The sequence below is a fragment of the Stenella coeruleoalba genome, assembly GCF_951394435.1.
Source record: "Stenella coeruleoalba genome assembly, chromosome: 1".
Lineage (NCBI taxonomy): Eukaryota > Metazoa > Chordata > Mammalia > Artiodactyla > Delphinidae > Stenella > Stenella coeruleoalba.
Genome location: NC_137169.1, coordinates 64,702,575 through 64,724,051, shown reverse-complemented (window position 1 = coordinate 64,724,051; position 21,477 = coordinate 64,702,575). Strand labels below are relative to the sequence as shown.

The 21,477-nt window shown below is 38.0% G+C and overlaps 2 protein-coding genes across 6 annotated transcripts in view; one reads left to right on the top strand and one right to left on the bottom strand.

The window, feature by feature from the left end:
• Positions 1-313: 313 nt before the first annotated feature.
• Positions 314-17,564, bottom strand: TYW3 (tRNA-yW synthesizing protein 3 homolog). 3 transcript variants are annotated; one of them, XM_079927769.1, is made up of 6 exons: positions 17,378-17,564; positions 14,769-14,849; positions 13,579-13,677; positions 13,289-13,360; positions 10,944-11,077; positions 314-944 (listed from the first exon to the last, which is right to left on the bottom strand). In XM_079927769.1, the coding sequence occupies exons 1-6, from the start codon at positions 17,549-17,551 to the stop codon at positions 716-718; spliced, it is 789 nt and encodes a 262-aa protein (XP_079783895.1). In that variant the 5' UTR covers positions 17,552-17,564; the 3' UTR covers positions 314-715. The 3 variants fall into 3 exon arrangements, 2 of the variants coding, with proteins under 2 accessions (XP_079783895.1, XP_079783896.1); XR_013829207.1 differs by lacking the exon at positions 314-944 and adding an exon at positions 12,397-12,524 and having other exon boundaries at positions 10,953-11,077; XM_079927770.1 differs by lacking the exon at positions 13,289-13,360.
• CRYZ (crystallin zeta) overlaps positions 17,551-21,477 on the top strand; it is a 25,044-nt gene continuing 21,117 nt past the window's right edge. Inside the window, exon 1 of one of the 3 annotated variants that reach the window (XM_079927753.1) lies at positions 17,551-17,568. The gene's annotated coding sequence lies outside the window, so the exon portion shown is untranslated. Of the gene's footprint in view, positions 17,569-17,660; positions 17,780-21,477 lie in introns of those variants that run through there. The other 2 variants (XM_079927752.1, XM_079927751.1) reach the window with 2 other exon arrangements.

Here is a 21,477-nt window from a genome sequence, read left to right as displayed (position 1 = left end):
CCAAGACATGGAAACAACCTAAATGTCCATTGACAGATGAATGGATAAAGAAGATGTGGTACATATTCACGATGAAATATTACTCAGCCATAAAAAGAATGAAATAATGCCATTTGCAGCAACATGGATGGACCTAGAGAGTATCATACTAAGTGAAGTCAGAAAGACAAATAACATATGATATCACTTATATGTGGAATCGAAAATATGACACAAATGAACTTTTCTATGGAACAGAAATAGACTCATAGACATAGAGAACAGACTTGTGGTTGTCAACAGGGAGAGAAGCAGAGGAGGGAAGGATTGGGAGTTTGGGATTAGCAGAGGCAAACTACTATATATAGAATGGATAAACAAGGTCCTACTGTAGGACCTATACTCTAATATTCCTAATGTTAAGGCTCTCTTGAAAGGGTATTATAGTTCTTCTGTTTTACAGAAGTAGAAACTGAAACTTAAGGATAAGCATTAAAAATCATAATTTTATTTTTGCAATGACTATGTGACTAAAAACAATGGTATTTAAGAGCAAATATTGATATTATACACAGCTATTTTTAAAAGCTAAGGGTTTCCCTAAAATATAGAGAAAAATTAAATCTTGTTTTTCTGAAAGGCTGATACACTCAACTAACTAAAATACTCCTATAAAGAGCAGCTTTATAATATCTATTAGAAACATTATTCTACCAAGACACTTCAGAACCAAATCTCAGTAATCTTCAGGGAAGATAGTAACACTGATTCCTGGATCATCATGATCATCAATTTCAAGTTCTTTATTATTTCCTTCAGTAATATATTTGCCACATGCTTTTTCTGGGTTTCTTTTTTTCTTGTGAGTACATGATGAGTTATTTTTCTCTTTGATTTTCTCTTTGGGATATGAGGTCATAGAAATAGTTTCTTTTTCCAAAGCATGTTGTAGGCAGTTGTAAAACCTGTAAAGAAATAAAGTATTATTGTTATATCTGTGTGTTCTGAAACAAAATGAAATACACCTAGAATTTATAAATTACATAAACCTGATGTCTCATATTAACCTCAAGATATAGAATAAATCACAGAAATAACGTGCTTCTTGCTTTTATGATTTTTTACTTAGGAAAAGAAATGTTTCAGTTCTTTAAGTACAGTCCTGAAAACTGGTTTGGAATCACCTCTTGATAACCTCTATCCTACCTTAATTTCTATTCCAGATATAGGAATCAAACAAAGATTAAAAAAAAAGAAAATATATATTCTTTCAAAAGAATCATAAATGTAATAGAGGCTCATTTTAGAGAATTTGCAAAATATGTGAAGTTACAAATACAGATCACCTTTACATAACTACCTAAAAATAATGACTCTCATATTTTTTCTTTCCAGTTTATTAGTGTATTCTGAATTAATACATCTGTACATGTATACATACACCTACTGTCTTTTATACAATTGTGATATTACATATAAAGTTTTACATTGTTTTTTCAGATTTAATATTTATTGAAAACACTTTCCATATCACTAAATGAACTACAAAATAATACTTTTTAATGGTAGTATAACATTATGCCACTTAGATTGGTCTTAATTTACTTTCAAATTTTCCCAATACAAACAACAATGTGATAAACATTTTGGAAATAATGTGATCTGAGTTTCTAGCTATTTAGGATAGATACCTAGAAATGTAACTGCGTGGTTAAAGGTTATAAATATTTAAGGCTCTTGATAAGTACTACCTGTTTTCCAGAATGCGTGTTCAAAAAATATGCTTCTAAGGGCAGAACTTGAGAGACCACTTCACTCATACAGTGAATATTACATCAAAAAACATGCTTTACTTATAGGTGATTACGGTCTCTCATTATTTATATTTTCATTGCTTTGTTTGAAAGTGAAATTGAACATTTTTTATTAGCTATTTTAATTTTTTAATGTAAATTATTCTTTTCCTTTACTCATTTTCCTGCTGGAGTTTTTGTTAGTTTTCAGCATACGTTGGAAAGCAGCAGGATGGCTTGGTATGCTGTGTGTGCTTCACACGAGTGGTCCCCTGGGAAAGCTGAGGTTGGCTAATTCCAACCTCACTGACTCTCAATTTCCTCATTTATAAAACTAGCTATTATCCTGTACCTAGCAGGGCTATCGGAGGGATATATATGTAAGTACCTAGCACAGTGCCTGGCACCGAGTAAGTTCTCAAAAACGACTATTTTTACGGAATATAAACTCCATAAGACCAAGGACTCCATCTATCTTGTCTTCTGTTATATTCTTAGCATGGAGTACAGTACAGCCACACTTGGGTAAAAATATGCCAAATAAGTGAATAAATAACTACTGAACAAAAAAGGTAAATATGGATGTATTATCTTAGGCCCCAAATAAAATGATCTAAAAGTTGAGAACGCCTTTGCCACTGTCGGGATCTCATCATGCTTTAATATCCTATTATAATGGGAGGCTATGACAGGAAATTTCTGACATCTGCAGAAGAGATTGCTATTTGGGCCAATTTTCTTCTTTCTTTAATTCAATGAACAGGCTAAGTTCTGCTTGCAAAAGCTCTAAAACTGCCCTTAAAAACCCAAGATAATCACCTCTTACCAAATACTCCACACAATGCTAATATATACCTAACATGATTACTAATATCCTATCCATATTTCAAGAACTTATATACTCATCACTGTACACCTTGATATCCAGCACCATGCCTGGCAGATAATAAGGGCTAATTGATATTTCTAAAATGAATAAATCAATCTCAAAGAGGGAGGTACAGTAAAAGGGAAAACAGTATTTTAAGAGTTATAGCAAAAGGCTTTGAAAAAATTAACTGATGTTTAATTTTTTAGACCCCATAACATGGTAACAACCTTTTCATTTAATGCATTCCTTATATCCTTACTTAACTGAAACCTGGTTTCCCACAAAGACACCACTGCCCTGCATTCCTCTTAAGTGAAGACTGCTTATTATTTCCATACCCTGCCTCAGAGTCGAGTGATAAGGTCAGAATTCACCTGCCTCACCAACAGTTTGCCAGACTAAACTCCTTCATGTGCCCCTCTGGTTATCTAACAATATTCTGTTCAGTCCTTTACATTCATGGAAACTTCTACACTTGGCTTTATCTTTGTCTCCAGGTCCTGCCATCTTTCTGGGTGACTTCAATGACTGGTTTTCTTCTCATCTTCCACAATGCCTATTTAGAATGGTTTTAAAAAATGACCCAGTAGCATAACTCATTTTATCTAAATCAAATCCAAGCATGCTACAAAAGGGTATGAATCACCCTTATCTGATAACAAGAGGTTATTCATGATGTGCAACTTTATCTTCTATCACTCTCTACCCAACCCTGCTCTTTAAACTTAGGTAACCAAGTCTTTTCTCTGGATTCTACTGCATTCCTAGAAAATTAAAGATAAGACTAAATTCCTCTTTTATGATCACAGAGAATTAACAGCTGTGTAAAATACCTTGTCAATTACATTAAAAAGTAATTAAAGAGGAACAGGTGCCTTACTTTAATCTTCTATCAAACAACCTAAGAATTCAAAGCTATATCCTTGGGGTACCAAAAAAACAACTGGTAAAGTGGAACAAAGACCTTTCCATGTTGAAAGCCAAGAATAAAACTTCAACTACTTTTTTGTTTTCCTTGGTTAAGGGAACTTTTAAAATGTCCTTTGGGAAACTATCTTACTCAGTAAGTCAGAAATTTGTTTTCCAATTACATGTTCTCTTCTCATGATATGACCCTTTATACAGCATTCTAAAGCCCAATTCTCAAAGTGTAATTTTCTCAGCTCTCAAAGGCAACAAAAAGAGTTTGGAGTATAAAAAGAAATGTATGCTCAGGTAACTGTTTTTTTCCCCCCTCAAAAGAAAATCAAATTGTCTTCAGTTTTTCTGCTTCCACTGTCAAGACTATCATGACATAGGGCAACCTGTATATACTTCTCTTCATGAGAGAACTTTTCAGAACAGTCCTGGGAAAATGAATTCTTGTTTCTCGGATCTGTTAGAGGACCATGTGCAATGAAAAGCTGGTATTTCGTTGACTTCCGAAATAGGAACATAAAATTAATGAAATCTAGGCACAATTTCATACCCTTTTAAGTCTTCCATTATTAACAAATAACAAAAGAAGGCTATTCTCATATATCATGTATTTGGATTTTTAACTGATTTTAAGCTCTAGAATTTTTTATTAAAAAACATGTATGTGGGCTTCCCTGGTGGCGCAGTGGTTGAGAGTCCACCTGCCGATGCAGGGGACATGGGTTCGTGCCCTGGTCCGGGAAGATCCCACGTGCCACGGAGCGGCTGGCCCCCTGAGCCATGGCTGCTGAGCCTGCGCGTCCGGAGCCTGTGCTCCGCAACGGGAGAGGCCACAACAGTGAGAGGCCTGCGTACTGCAAAAAAATAAAATAAATAAATAAATAAATAAAAAACATGTATGTGACAGGGCCTGTGCCAGTGCTAGAAACAGATAAGAAATGTGGTCTGTGCCCTCAGGGAGCTCAGGGTTTAATGGGGGCTGCAGAGCCGTAAAGATACACTCAACGTGCCATGAAAGATCATGAAATATTCCTTGGAAAAAAAACCAATGCCTGGGCTGAATTGCAAGAATGAGTGGAAGCTGGCTAGTAAAGGGAGAGGAATTATGAGAGGAAAAATTGAAGGGAGGGGACATCCAAGGAGGAACTATCAGAAAATATGTGTTTTCACTATTTACTTCTCTGATCTTCATTATCTACTTCTCTGATCTTAAGTATATAGGGAGTTATTTATTTACTAGCTTTAGTTCCATTTTAAAAAATAAGACTTGACTCCTTCTCTTCTCCCCCCATTTCTATCTGCTGCCACATTCGGGTTATGTTCTGCAGTATCTCTCCCATTCATTTTGTTACTCAGGGTCCTGTTAATTCTTGCCTGGACTGTGTAGCAAGAGCCTACTCCTGCTTGCCCCATGAGTAAGCCATTTTATATCTTCCAGAATAGTCACCCTAAGGCTTTGAAGCCATAAAAGTAGTACTACTGCTAGAGTCTGTCAGCTAAATTGAGCAAATATTTATTGACCGCTATGCTCCTGTCAGACACTCAGAAAATAATAAGTAACTGTCTTTGCCTTTGGTGAACTCAATATAATGTGTTAACTTTTAAGTTCCTTTATTGTTTAGGATGAACTCAATAAACATTTATTGGGTTTCTACTGTGAGCCAGACACTCTATAAGGTTTTAGGATGAGAGATATTTGAAGTGTGTGTATGTATGGGTATGTGTTTGGTTGGTGGGAGGGGAAAGTCAGTCCTATACAAATGTGACCAAGTTGTACTGGGGAAAAAAAGACATATGTGCAATTAAACAAGTGTAATTTAATATGGTTCACATTTCTGTTTTCACTGAGGCATAAACTGTAATAATGCTGGTAAATGATAATGAGAATTTGAACCAAGGAAATGGGTAAATGAGGTTGAGATTAAGATAAGAAAGATATTAAGGAAAGGCTGATGGGATATTTTGGTTAGATATATTCAATAGGTTATTAGACATATGAGCCCAGGACTCAGGAGAGATTTGGAAGATCTACCAGTATCTGGGGAAGTGGCTAAAGCAATGGGCCAGGAAAGGAATCCTGGAGAACGACAGCATTTAACCAACATATAGAATAACAAGAGAAATCCAGAAGGAAGCTAAGAAAAAGCACCACAAACAGGAAGGAAAGCAGCAAAGTGATGTAACAGAAATTCTTACCGACAGGTATATGAAATAATGCTCAATGTCACTAATCATCAGGGAAATGCAAATCAAAACCACAATGAGATATCACTTCACACCTGTCAGAATGGCAATTATCAGAAAAACAAAAGACAACAAGTGTTGGCAAGGATGTTGAGAAAAGGAAACCCTTGTATACTGTTGGTGGGAATGTAAAATGGTGCAGTTCCTGTGGAAAAGAGTATGGAGGTTCTTCAAAAAATTAAATATAAAATTACCACATCATCTAGCAATTCCACTTCTGGGTAAATATCAAAAATAACTGAAAGCAGACACTCAAACAGATATTTGTATACCCATGTTCACAGCATCATTATTCACAATAGCTAAAAGGTAGAAAAAACTCAAACATCCATTGATGAATAAATGGATAAACAATATATGTTAAATACAATGGAATATTATTCAGCCTTAAAAAGAAGTAAACTTCTGCAAAGGAGGCAAGACTATACAATGGAGAAAAGACAGTCTCTTCAATAAATGATGCTGCGAAAACTAGACAGCTACGTGTAAAAGAATGAAATTAGATCACTCCCTAACACTATACACAAAAATAAACTCAAAATGGATGAAAGACCTAAATGTAAGACCAGACACTATAAAACCCTTAGAGGAAAACGCAATCAGAACACTGACATAAATCGCAGCAATATCTTTTTCGATCTGTCTCCTAGAGTAATGGAAATAAAAACAAAAGTAAACAAATGGGACCTAACTAAACTCCAAAGCTTTTGCACAGCAAAGGAAACCATAAACAAGACGAAAAGACAATCCTCCAAATGGGAGAAAATATTTGCAAACAATGCGACCAACAAGGGATTAATCTCCAAAATTAACAAACAGCTCATGTGGCTCAATATCAATAAAACAACCCAACCAAAAACTGGGCAGAAGACCTAAACAGACATTTCTCTAAAGAAGATATACAGATAGCCAAGAGGCACATGAAAAGATGCTCAACATCACTAATTACTAGAGAAATGCAAATCAAAACTACAATGAGGTATCACCTCACACCAGTGAGAATGGCCATGATCAAAAAGTCTACAGACAATAAATGCTGGAGAGGGTGTGGAGAAAGGGAACCCTCCTACACTATTCATGGTAATGTAAAGTGGTGCAGCCACTGTGGACAACAGTAAGGAGGTTCCTTAAAAAACTAAAAATAGAGCTACCATATGATCTAGCAATCCCATTCCTGGGCATCTATCTGGAGAAAACCATGGTTGGAAAGGATATATGCACCCCAATGTTCATTGCAGCACTGTTTACAATAGCCAACACATGGAAGCAACCTAAATGGTCCATCGCAAATGAATGGATAAAGAAGATGTGGTACATGTATACAATGGAATATTACTCAGCTATTAAAAAGAATGAAATAATGCCATTTGTAGCAACATGGATGGACCTGGAGATTATTATACTAAGTGAAGTAAGTCAGACAGAGAAAGACAAATAACATGATATCACTTCTGTGTGGAATCTAAAAAAATGATACAAGTGAACTTATTTACAAAACAGAAACAGATTCACAGACTTAGAAAGCAAACTTATGGTTACCAAAGGGGAAAGGTGGGGGGAGGGATAAATTGGGAGTCTGGGATTGACATATACACACTACTATATTTAAAACAGATAACCAACAAGGACCTACTGTATAGCACAGGGAACTCTGCTCAATATTCTATAATAACCTAAATGGGAAAAGAATTTGAAAAAGAATAGATATATGTATATGCATAACTGAAACACTTTGCTATACACCTAAAACTAACACAACATTGTAAATCAACTATAGTCCAATATAAAATAAAAATTAAAAAAAAGAAAACAGCAAACCCGCAAAAAAAAAAAAAATAAGGTAAACTTCTGATCACACTACAACATGGATAAACCTCGACAGCATTATGCTAAGTGCAATAAGCCAAACACAGAAGGATAAATATTGTATGATTCCACTTGTATGAGGTACCTGGAATAGTCAAAATCATAAGAGACAGAAAACAGAAGAGTGGTTACCAGGGGCTGGGAGTTTGGGGAGTGGAGAATTATTGTTTAATGGGCATGGAGTTTCAATTTGGGATAATGAAAAGGGTCTGGAGATAAACAGCAGTGATAGTGGTGGTTGCACAGCAATGTGAGTGTATCTAATGCCAATGAACTGTATAACGGTTAAAACTATAAATTTTAGTTATGTATATTTCACCACAAAAAAACCAACCATTGGAAATATTCATTTACTTTTTCAGTCTAATTTGCTTTATTTTTATCAATATTATATGCCAATATATTTGGCCCTTTTACTCTATATTTAAAAAAAATTTTTTTTTAAGATGCCATGTTTTTTTAAATTGGAGTATAGTTGACTTACAATGTAGTGTTAGTTTCAGGTGTACAGCGAAGTGAATGAGTTATACATACACATATATCCACTTTTTTTAGACTCTTCTCTCATATAGGTCATTACGTAGTATTAAGTAGGGTTCCCTGTGCTATACAGTAGGTCCTTATTAGTTACCTATTTTATATATAGTAGTGTGTATATGTCAATCCTTACCTCCCAATTTATCCCTCCCACCACCCCCTTCTGCCCTGGTAACCATAAGATTGTTTTCTACATCTATAACTCTATTTCTGTTTATTCTACATTTTATTTAACATTTATTGTCTTATTACAGTTGGTGAGAAGAACATGGCTAATTCCATCCAACCCAAGTCAGTCCCGATCTCTTATTAATGGCTACAAAGATAGCTCTCCACTTGTAATGGGTAAATAGATCTCCAAACTTCATATTTTTTTACCTGGAAATCATTATGTATGAAATTTTCTTACTCTTCCCACTAAGAAGTGGGCTTAGGAATTGTTTTTTTTACAAAAGAGGCTTTTTTTTCTATTAAAATTATTTTACCTTTTGATTTTCGTATCTCAAGAATATTTCTTATTGCTGGAATGTTACACATTAGGATTTTAAATTTTAAAAATTCTCTTATTACAGTTGTTTGAATTATGAAACTTTGGTCCTGTGAGAAACCAATTTTAGTACTCAACGTCTGATTGCAGAACTCATCACCTCCAGTGTTTATTTTTTCTCTTTTCCACAGCAGAAGAGTAACTCTTTCTCTGCATTTGGTTGAATATACAGCTGTTTCCAAAGCAGCTCCCTAATTTGTTCACCCTTTCTGAATTCACATGTAATCTTCTAATCAGTATCTTAAGAAACTTTTTACCCTTCTTTAATTTTTCACTGATTTTATATGATGAGCATGACTCTCTTGATAGCAGCATGCACACCATAATCTCGAAACATATTTCTGAGTCAATGGATTTAAAGCATAATTTGATTTTATAGTTGGTGAACGTGACTCAATTAACTTCACCAGGTGTATAGTTAGTTGATCTTGGGCTATATTTATAATCTTATTGAAATTCAAGTAAGGAAACAGAGAAACTGATTTGCTACCTTGTACATTTTCGCAAACAGTCTCACTAGAATACTATCTAACAACCGTAGTCAACTTTTGGAATGCTACCAGTAAGTACCTACATACAGTTCAAACTCTGTAGTCTGGTGGAGTGGCTGGGTACCTTCAGTTGCTTACTTGAAATCATCACTATATTTAGAATGTTTGCTCAAAGAACCTTGTGGCCAGGTAACCTCTCAGCTTTTTTCAGCCAGGCTTCCGCTAAAAAATTCAGTCCTAATGCCTGAGGACATCCATTGTATGTCATGAATTACTTCTCTCCAATGTATCTAGACTAGTACAAGTTATATACCACTGTTGAGAGAACTGAGAAATAGCCACTCGAATAATTTTGTTAATTCTGTGGTTCAAATAAGGAGCCCTGGTTAAGAAAGCCTGGATGGGGCTACTGATGTGATTATAGGTTTATTCTCTGTATGAGTCGGTGAACAAGGAGAAAGGCTATCCTATCCTAAGAATCCATGACATAACACGGACAGGGCCTGTCATTATACATATGCCATCTAGTGTATACTAAAATTGTTCTCTATGATAAGTAGGTACAAGAAAAATGAAGCCAAGAGAGTTGAGTAAGTTGTGGGGGAAGCAGGATTCAAACTCAGTTCTGCCTCTGGAGCCCATTTCTACCCCTTTCCACCATGCCACACTGCTGCCATTGGCACTTCTGGCCTTAGCTGCTTCATAAAAAGTTCTAGGTATTAAAGAATTTTAAGCAGGCAAATTAAGCAATAGTATTCCTTTTCATTTCAGACAGGATTCTGATGGTGATACGGAGAATGGCTTAGCAGAGAGACATACTGGAAGCATTCTACTATGAGACCAGCTAATAAGGTTACTGCAATGGTCCTGAATAGAGAACACGGCAAGAAGGGTGGGGAGAGAAGAATGACTCAGGAGTTATTTAGGTAGTGATTGGCTAGTTGTGAGGTGACCAAAGGGGTGGGGGAAAAAGCAAAAAGAAAATAATAAATGACAACAAGATGACCATCAGTCCTTAAATAACTCAGAAATTTACATCTTACTGATGGTAGGTCAGTGGCATTTATCTTCATATATAAAAGGCAGCATAATAGTCACTTCTTTACATCAAAGATTCTATTCTTAGGAAAAAGTTGAAAAAGAAAGTCATGTAAAATTAATCTACCAGGAGGTGAAGTTTAAGAACAAGAGAAATATAAAGATGTGACTTGATAGCCATAGTCCTTCTGACTGGTACAGTTATGCCAATTCAAATCTAATGCATGACAGGAGCGGGGTTCTGAGCTAGCCAGAGGTATAAAATATTTATCAGACTAAAATTAACCAGGCTGTTCTCCTCAAAAGGAGATTCTAGGTAGTCTTCAGTAGGTCACACCTAGGAGGTAGAGTGTACCTCCCCCCTGGCTGCCTTCAACTGGATCAGTTATGGTCCCTGGGGCTGCTGGGCTCTCCTACCTGAGTGACTGTTTCTCCTTTATGCCTGTTGCTGGCAGTCACGTGTCCCACTATCCTCCATGGAGCTTCCTCCCCTTTATGCTCCATTTAGTACCCATTGCAGTCTGGCCTACTCTAATCAGTTACTTGCATCATCTTAATTATTCATGATAAGGCTACAAATATAAAAGCAGTTGGGAGTATAAACTGAAGATGGTGTATATTAATAGTTTCAAAGAAGACCTAGGCATGTAAGACTATACCTTTCAATTCTCTTCTTGTTTTCCTCCATTTTTTGATTTGCTATCTTTATCAGGAAGTTGATATATTCCTCCGTCACCATCAGTTTTCCTTTATGGGTTAATGGAACTTCTAAGCCATGTGTGCTCCGGACAGCCTGCAAGGAGCAATTTAGATATGATGACTTATGTACTAGAGACACTGAAGATAACTAAAGAAAAGTCCCAGTCAGGGCTGTGTTTATATATAGTTTAGCTCCATTACAACATTTAAGTTTGTGCTTTGATATAATTTAGTCAAATACAGTTGAATCAAAGGAGAGTCAAATAGATTTTCCCATCGTATAAAATCATTTGTAAAGCAAGTCATTCTATACATTGTCTTTCAGAGAAGCACATATTATCAAAGAATCCAATGAACTTAACAGTATCACTGTCACTAAAGCTAAGGGAGCTTTAATACACTATTTAAAGAAAATAAATAAATGAAACCTCAACAGAAGCTTCAAGGGAAAATCAAAATGGACTGGATGCTAAAGGGCCTCTTAGCACTGCTTGAGCAGGGTTGTTACAAGATAAACCATGCCTTTTCTATCTCACAAAGTGGCTGCTTTCTCAATGCTTTAGGGCTGCCGATGAAACAGTCAACATATTCCAAGTAAATCCAAACACTGGATATAGGTTAAGAAACAACAAAAACTATTATGAGGCATAAAAATTCATTCAACAAGCCTTTACTAAGCATCTGCAGTGTTCTAAGCCCCATGTAAGGTATGAAGGTACAGGATGAATATAACATGGTTCCTGCCCTTAAAAGAGCTAACACTTCTGAACAGGAAACAAACAAGTGAACAGAGAATCACAATACATCATGGTGCTATGACAGAAGAAACACATACGTGTACATGTGCATGCATGCACGTACATGTGCACACAAAATGCTAAGGAAATGTAGAAGAGGAGCAACTAACTGAGACAGGTCGTGGTTTTATGGGAAATGTGGCATCTGAATTGGAATTTTAAAGGGTAAGTGTAATTTCACCAGATGTAAAAATGGGAGAAGGGGAGCATTCCAGCCAGACGATTAACTTTTCTATAGTCATGGGAACATGAAAAGCATAATACATTTGGGAAATAACCAATAGTATTCTGTCTGGCTGGGGTGGAAGTATGCTGGCAGAACATGAGCATAAATAAGGCCTGAGAAAACACCAGGAGACCTTGACTTCTTTAAAAGGGGGATTTTGACAGTATTGGCTAGATGGACTGAAGGAGAAGATGGGTAGGAGGAAGACCAGTCAGGAGACCCCTATAAAGATAGAGGTGAGGGACGATGACGGCTCAAGCAGGCACAGTGGCAGAGGGCTTAGAGAGGTGGAGTCAGGAGTGAGAAATCAGAGGTAGATGGGACAGGACTTGTCGCTAATTGAATATGGAAGATAAAGGAGAGAAGGTGAAAGAGTGGCTCTGTTCTTGCCTGGGCCACCACATGCAGTGGGGACTGAGATGGGGATGCAAATCAGTACTACGAGCTTTCATTTTCTGTTTAGTCATGCTTTACAGATGTCTTCTTCTTAAGCCACCTCATTTTGGAAAACAGGCTATCTGTTAAAAATAGAAAAAAGTAAAGTCTAGGGAGCTAGAATGGAAGCCTATCTGAAGTAGTTCAAAAGCAAACAATGTACATCATGCCAAACAGTAAACACAAACAGTAGCTACCACGTGTGATCAGAGAGAATAGGGCAAAATCACTAGGGGTTGGCTTGGCCAGGAAAGGACTCAGAGAGGCTGTGGGACTTAGAAGGAGCCTTAAAGATCTTCTAGTCCAGGGGTCGGCAAACCTCTTCTGTGAAAGGATAGATAATAAATATTTTCAACTTTGCAGGCCATATAATATCTGTCACAACTACTCAATTTTGCCATCGTAGCACAAAAGCAACCTGAGACAGTAATTAATCAAATGGGTGTACTAGAACTGCCCACCCGAGGGCTGAATGTGGCCCTAGGGCAGTAGTTCGATAGATCCCTGATATAGCTGAGACAATTCAGTCCCTGATGGATCCAGGCAGAAGACTTTAGACCCCCTGTCTGTGATTCTTTCCACTACATCATGGTGCTGATTAAACTGGGCCTTGACTATTTAGGATGAGGAGGACGGAGAGAATCAAGTTAAAAGTAAATGGAGGGGAATATTGTAAAATAAGACCTCAAATGTAAATCTAACAACTCTGTACTTCGCCCTGTACAGAAAAGTCAGTCACTGAAGGTTTCTGGGCAAGGGAATGACAAGAAGATTTGAGTAGAAGGTTATTCAATAATCTGGATTACTTCATGATCAAAAAATTGCTTTTTGCCAAAAGGTGTCGTACCAACATAGTCTTTCCTCTCTTTCCCACTGTTATGCCGGAGTTCCTGAAACCAGAATCTATTGCCACTGAATGCTGTAAGAAAATAAATTTGTTAAATTTGGAACATCTGGCTAATCAAATAAACACTTTAGCCCTACAAACTGCAGAAACATTTATAACCCCAAATCTATAATTATATAAAACACTAGTTGATTAAACTAGCATTGCATTAATTTTGGTAGAAAATTTAAAAGTTTAAAATTAAATCTACTCACATACCTATAAATTCAAGTATAATCATAAAATTTTACCAGAATCTGTGCATCCTGCAACTGTCGACACTGCACATGAAGAACAAGTGGTTCAAATTTCAAAATGGCATCGCCATTCGCTTTCTTTAGGGCTACAATCTAAATAAACGGAAAATGTTAGGATCAGACACAAGTACATGATCCTGTTCTTTGGTGACCCTTTATCCTGTGTAACTTCAATTCTCCCAAGGAACTTTCACACTCATTCTGCATCCTTCCACAGTAACTTTTCACTCTGTTTTCTTGGTCCTCTTTCTCCAAAACTTATTGATCTGCTTATTCTTTTAAGAGACCTGATTTCTAATTCTCTCATAAACCTTCTGTGTCATTCTTTCCAACCATACCTCAAAAAAGTCAACTACTACTCTATTTAATTCCATAGCAGATTTTTCATTAAGGAATATGGTACATAAAGACTAGAAGATCTAGAAGGTAGTAGAAGGTCTATCTAAATGTTTTGCTGTTAGATTGAGGTTTGAGACACATATACTATCATGTCTCAGCTAGAAGCTATATAAGGCAGTTGTTACTTCTGTCTGCCTAGTCTCCCTGCACCATCCTCCCTCCTTCACATCATTTGATTCTGGTGGCACTGTCAAGCGTGACCCTGTCACTCATCACTGCCACTATCATAATATCAGAGACGCCAAGTGCCTAGGTGTGATCAAGGATAGCATTCCATTCTGCTGGCAAAAATAGCTGATCTCAGTGGGGAGAACACCTAACCAGGAAGGATGACTCAGTGTCCTTTGGAAATGATACATGGATCTTAAAAAGTAAATCTTTTTCTGCTGGGGTTGCTGGCAGCTATCTTTCCTGCCACAGTGATTATCTGCCACAGAAGAGAAGGGCAAACATACAGAGAGAACCAGTACCCAAAGGAGATGGAGACTGAGTGAGCTTTGAAGACAACATTTAAGCACCTGAGCCAGTAATGTAAAATGCCTGACTAATGCAAACTTATATGAACTCATCTAAACATTTTAATTTAGGAAACTAAATAATCCAGGGCAGATAATAACCTCCCACAACTAAAAAAAAAGCCATTGTAATGAATTCTCTTTAGGCTTTATAATCTACAGTCATTATGATTCTATACATAAACCACCTTGAATTTTCTATTCTTTTCATATGTATTTAAAGTGACTGTGAATTAAAGTTTATTTCTAAATTTATATATAAAAACTTACCACATCATCTTTCACACAGGGTTTGTGTGTGACTAGTAGCCAGCAACAGTTTTGTTTCTGAACCTCAGAACCATTTATACCCTAAAGTGAAAAAATAACATAATTTAATTTATCATATAATATTTACAAAATAATAAGTACAAAGTATAGCATATTTTAGGCTTTCTTAAATTAATAATCCCACGTGATTTTAAGTATTACTGAGAACAATTCAACAGGCTTTTGGGTAAAGTTAACGTAAATGTTAACAAAAATGAAACCAAATTATTTGAGATAGAAAGTAATTTGTTTATTAAGGTAAAAGAACTTAATAACTATTTTCTGAAATACGGTCATGATTTTGTCAGGAGCAAAGGGATTATCACAAGGGGCTGTACACGAATAGCCCCTAAATTGTACTCTAGCTGTTTTATATGATTAGCACAATATTAAAAAAAATTTTTTTTGAATTCCTTTTGTAAGAAAGCACTGTTCCAGTCCCACACAGGACCTACCACTTTTTACTGACACCTGATCTGTTCATACCTTCCTATGTCCCTAGTCGCTATAGGCATAAATTTGTGACCTCTGGATTAGACCTTATGTGTAGTCCCAAAGGGCAGAGCTAGGATTGAAAGATCAAAATTAAGAGAGGGCAAATATTTTAACATAACTTTTTGCTTATTAACTGGAAAAATGTTTATTTGCTAAGTTCTATGAGGTACTTTAGCTATAAACAGATCCTACCCTCAAGGACACTGGAAAGAGGATGCAGGAAACACATGCACTTTTAAATCACTATACTTCTACAAGGTAACTTCTTTTTTTTTTCCTTAAAGTTATGCATTTTCTCTTTCTTTTTTTTACAACGTAACTTTTATACAGTGGGTACACAGGGGACTTTGCTGTCTGGCTTTGGAAAGGAGAAGAGCTGTGCTTGTCCTAAATAACTGATTTGTTTTCACTGAATGACCTCAGTGACTTATGTTTCTGATCTTATGCTGGCTGCTCTAAATCTTACAGCCAAATGTGTGGCCCACCTCTAGCAAATTTACAGAGTCTAGTGGTATATTTTGAGAACTAATGCCATCTCTGCTTTATCTTATCTATACTCCCTTTATGCAGATTTTCTCACTTTTTATTTTTCTTTTTGTATTGCCTGTTTGTAAGTTGATCCAAATTCTTCCAGAAATAAGGCAAAGTGAAAATAAACACAAGGTATAAGATAATACATAAAATGAAAAGAGGTTCAGAAAAAGTCCTAAGGCAGTTCAGAAGAAATAGTCATGGCTTCCAAATGGATGTGTGTGTTTGTATTCAGGTAGAAAAGGGGAGTCTGGGGAGGTACGTCTCAGATATGCAGAAATGGGGGAAGACATTTTAGGAAAAATAAACATGAGCAAAGGCAGATAAATATAAGAGAGAAAAGAGAATAGTTTCAGTAAACAGATTAAGATGAAGAGAAACAGTGGAAAGTAGAGCTGAAAGGTATACTAGAGTATTTCAGCATAGATGAGTGACATGCACAGAGTTGTGCTTCAGAAAGGGGAATCTGTTAAGTAACATGGTTTGGGGTAGAAAGACTGGTAGAGTTCAGTGAACAGGTAGAGTTCAGTGACCTGTTAGGAAACCACTGCAGAAATCCAGGTAAGACAGGGCAGGAGAAATGGAGGAAGAGAGAGAGATCAAGACGAGCAAGAGTGCCAGTGCTCAGGGGGCAATGGAAGCAATATAAGAATGAGCAGGCCCTGCTAACCTGGGAGACAGGCAAATGGTCTGTCAGTGAGGAGCTAAAGAATGAATTTGAGTGTGCTGTCTTCCATGCTCTGAATTCAGTCCTAATGTTAAAATGAACACACAGCTAACTTTTACAGTGCACTTAATATGCCAGGCACGGTGCTAAAGGTTTCAAATAAATTATCCCATTTCCTCTACATAGAATCCCTATGAAGTGGATACTCTTTATTATCCTTAGTTCATGGGACAAGAAGGGGCTAAGTTTAGATAACTTCCCTAAAGTCACATAGCCAATAATACCCAAAACTGATTTAGAATCTAAGCAGTATCACTCCAAAGCCTGAGGGACTGACCACTATTATAGACTACATACTAACGTACTTTCTCAGGTAATATAAAAATTACCAGAGTTGTAATAACGGAGTGAGCCACTAGGAGGCAGTGAACTTCTTAACCATAGCGATCTTCAATCAAGTGGTTAACAACGATTTGGTAGAGCGGTTAACGAGAAGACAGACGCCTCGCCAGGCTGGGAAGTCCTTAAAATTCCTTAGTATTAAAAAAATAAAATTCTCTAACCCTTTTAACTCAAGATCATTCCAAGGCCAGTAGTTTCAGCATCACTTGGGGGCTTGTTAGAAATACAGATCAGACCCTACTCTAGACCTACAGAATCAGAATCTGTATTTTAAAATATCTCCAAGTGATTGACATACACATTAAAATTTTAGAAGCACTGGTTTAAGTCAGCCTCTCAGTTTCCTTGATAAAGAAACCGAGACCACCGGTCAGAAGAACAAACACAGACAGGGTGTTACATTGGGTGAGCACAAGGCTCCTGGTGTTGCACACTACAGGGCAGGCGCTGGAAGGACACAAAGGGTCTTGCTCACCCGGTCTAGGAGGATGATGCGGCCAGCGCAGGAACTGGTGGTGAAAAACTGTTCTCGCCCATTTAGGAGCTGCACAAGCTCTACCACATCCTCGTCCACACTGCCTTTCCGGCTGAGGTCCGCTTTGCTCAGACACTGCGCCTTCCATCTTCTGAACTCTGCGCTACGATCCATGCGACGAGGGAGTCAGGGTCTGTATTTTCACATTAACCCCGCCTTTCCCTGGGGGCAGCCATATTGAAGCCAGTGGTGGCCGGAAAGGCCCAAACTCCTTCCTCGGGCCCGCCCCTGGGGGCGGGGCTAGGCGGAGCCTGAAAGCGCCGCGGATGACGCGGCCCGTGCCTTTTTTCCGTGGAACCTGAGGGATCCCTCAGAGACTTTGATTTCCCACTCTAGAACCGGGTAAGTGGTTTAAAAAGCCCCCTTAGTTCAGGCTGCGGACCTCCCCCGCGCTCGTCCCAAAGGAACCGTGCTGGATTTTGGCTGCGCTCCTGTCCTGCGTTCCGTCCTCCCCTAGCACCAGTGAATAAGGTGTTCGTGGCCGAAGTTATTCCCCTCCAGGGGCTGCAAGTTGGTCATCCGTAAATCACCAGGGCAGTTTTACTTGCTGGTCCTGAGACCCCGGCTTTGCTTTCTGGCAGGGTGAGCGTTTCGGGTCCCATGGTGGGGCGCCTGTTGGTACTCCCCCCATCCCGCTCCCCCTGCCTATCCTCCCTCTAGATTTCCCCTCGGCCCGGCCTGGGATCTGGATTCCTGCGGCCGCGCGCGTTTGCTGTGACCCCCGCCACAGGCAGCCGGAGGAGCCAATTTCTCCTTTCAGGCTCCTGTTTCCCAGGGCTCTTTCTGTCCGGCCTTTCCTCCTGCTTTGCCATCAGAGTTGCCGTCTTACTTTTGGAGAGAAATGTGTAGATTTTTTTCATCCCCCGCCCCCCCGCCCCATGGCTCCCAGCTAGAAGAATTTTCAAAAGAAAGAAAATTAACAAAACACCTTGTGAACACATCGTGGGATATTTACGCAGTTCGTAGAGGAAAGTTATCTCAGTGACCAAGAAAGGTGTGTTAATGATTGAACCACTGAAAGGCAAAGGTTTGGACTATTAGTCCGCAACTAGTAGAAATGGCGGTGTGCTTCCCACTGAAACCACTGGGATGCTCCATGAGTGTCTGGTCAGCAGTAGTAAATCGCACCGAGCTCCGCTCCATCCAGTCTTTTCCTCAGAATACCTGGAGGGGTTTAGAATAATTATCTATTCAACTCCTTCTCCACCCCTTCTTAACAGAAGTGGGTACTGAGATCCAGGCCAGTGAAGTAACCCGACAAGGTCACATGGCCAGGAAGAGACTTCTGTGGCTACTTTTAATTGTTAAAATTTTTTCTGGGTTAAGAATAATAAATAATATGCTGACATGAGTCATTCTTGATCAAAAGCAGCACATTTTGTAATGTTTGATTCTCTTTCCAAGTTTTTTTTCTTGCTAGAAATTCTTAAGAATTATTTAAGAATTTTCTGTTTGCTTTTATGATATGCCTTTGCTTTGGCTTTGTGAATTGATCTGTTCATTTTGTGTGAAAATATATTTCCCACATTTTCCCTATCTCTTTAATTTTCATTGAAACCAAATAGATTCAAGTGTAGCTTGGAAAAGATCACTGTTTGAGGAAGAATTTTAAATTCTGTATTTCCTCCATTTGCAAAGTATGGTTGGCAGCCTTTCAGAGGTAAAAAGTAAAACCAACATTAAACCAAGGTGCTCTAGTTCTTTAAAGTTTATATTTGATAAATAGAAAAACCTATTTGAAGTATAGACTTAATTAAAATACACAAGCAGTGTGACAAGCCTGCTGCTGACTGCAAATGATTTACTCTGAATAATAGAGCTTACAGCATGTCAGGCGTGCTCTGAAGCACTCACCATGTGCTGTTGCAGTTCATCTTCACAAGGATCCTATGCTAGGGAGTATTGGCCCCATTTTACAGATAGGGAAATTATTAGTTTTCCTAATAGAATCACATCCAGTGTATCTCTAGTAGAGCCCTTAACTTATGGGCATTTGAAAATTTTCAGACTCAGAGCAGATACCTGAATCATAAAATATGTAATGCTACCTGCAATCTCTAAGAAATTAAAGGTCTTATATGCCAACATTTCAAAGGGTGAGATGAAAAGGATTTTACAGTAAGGGGAAAAAAACACCTAACAATATTTAAGGTGTTGGGTTCCAGCTGTGCTTCCGTGTGACCCTGGTGAGTCTCTTAACCCCCTGAATGTTTTCTCATCCATTACATGGATGGTGATTTTTTTTCCACTTCTGCACACAATTAAATGGTGGTTTTAATAGCTTGCTTTTCTACCTATTGTGAAAATTATATCAATGGGTGTGAAAGATGTGCTTTTTAGAAGAAATCAGGTATCGCAAGGGTTTAAGAATTGTAATTACTATTAGTGTGTTGTGTTATTTTATTATTTTTTTAGCATACTACCTATATTATGAAGCAGATGAGGATCCTGTGGGTAGTTGAGGGGGTTCAAAGGCCATGAGTGCAGATTGGAGCCTGATCAATCATGGTGGCAAAGGCTCAGTGGGAAGTAAGATCGCCAGAAACAAAGTAGAAGTCAGAGCTGTCAAGGTCATGCCCTGTTTCCTTAGGAGCTCCATAGGATAAGGTGTAGTACTGGGCAAAGAAGGGGGGTCTTCTAAATCCAGGATTAAGGATGAGTCTCCTCCTTCCTTTGTTCTTTTCTTCCAACTTAGCAAATGTCCAAAAGTGAGGGGAAAAAATGTATGTGCTAGATATTTTTGACAGATCCTATTTCAGGGTAATTTTGCTTTATTATTGCTACAGCTTTTTGAGGGTACCAGTGATGTCTGTTGGTGTAAAGATAGATGTGAGAGCTTGAAAGAAATAAATAGGTAGGAAGTAGGTAGATATTGAAAGTGGAAAAAGAGCTACTCCTCTTAACGTGGTGTGTGTGTGCATTGGGGGAGATGAGGGTGGAGTGGGCAGGAGCTGGGGAGGGGTGGGGCTTGTTCTCTTTGCCCTCTGTGCTCTCTGAGTTTGGTACAGTGCCTTGCTTACAGTTAACGTTCAAAAAATACATGTTGAATGAATAACAACCAGTGTTTGGTATTAGTGTTTTGTTTAAGTGATTCTCTGGACTGTGAACTCTTTGAGGCTAAGGACTTGATTTTACAAAAAAGTGCTGTAAATATTGTCACATTAAATCAAAGATGACTATAGAATTATAGAACCAAAGATATTTTAATGAATAAGAAATTGGAAAGGAGAAAATAGATGGGAAAGGAACTGTGATATCACTATGTATAGGAGTAAACATTTGTCAGGTTCTGTGGTTGATACTTGCCGTCTCTTGCATGGTAACCCTGAGTGGAACTCAAGTTTTCAGATGAAGAAGCTCAAAAAAAGTGACTTCCTTGCCCAAGACCACACAGCTAGTACATGATAGATCTGGGATTCGTACTGAGAACTGTCAGATTCCACAGCCCACACTCTTTCCACAACACCATGCTGAAGACAAAAAGGAAAAAACAAAAGAACTATCTTCTTATTTTCAGAGTGGAAAAGTCTGATCTGTGCAACCTTTTCTTTTTCTGTTTTATTTTCTTTATGTATATATTTCACTTTCTTCTCTAAGAAATACTCAGCTTGAGCGAAGACCCAAATAGAAATGCGGTAGTGAGACTGCTGGGTAGGTATGGCATGAGCTGCCTTTTCCTGGTCCTAGCTCCCTGCACAGGACTTCTCACCCTCGGACTGCTTGGTGCTCTACAGTGCAGTGAGGCTTATGCCTGCTTCTGCCCCCCCTTTTTTTTATAACAGGGCTGCCCTTCAGGATATGTCATTGGTAAACAGCCTTTTAGCAATGGAGAGTTTACTTTCTCCTCTGTGCTAGGTACTATATTAAATCATTTTAAATAAAGGGTTTTTAAACGACACAACTTTTGATCAATTATATCAAGAACTTCCCATTAATACCATCAAAGTGCTTTGATTCCCTTCACACATGGAACGCTACTTTATAGTTAGCATGGGCTCCGTTCTGAGGAGTCCTGTGTTGGACTGCAGTACAGCAAAGAT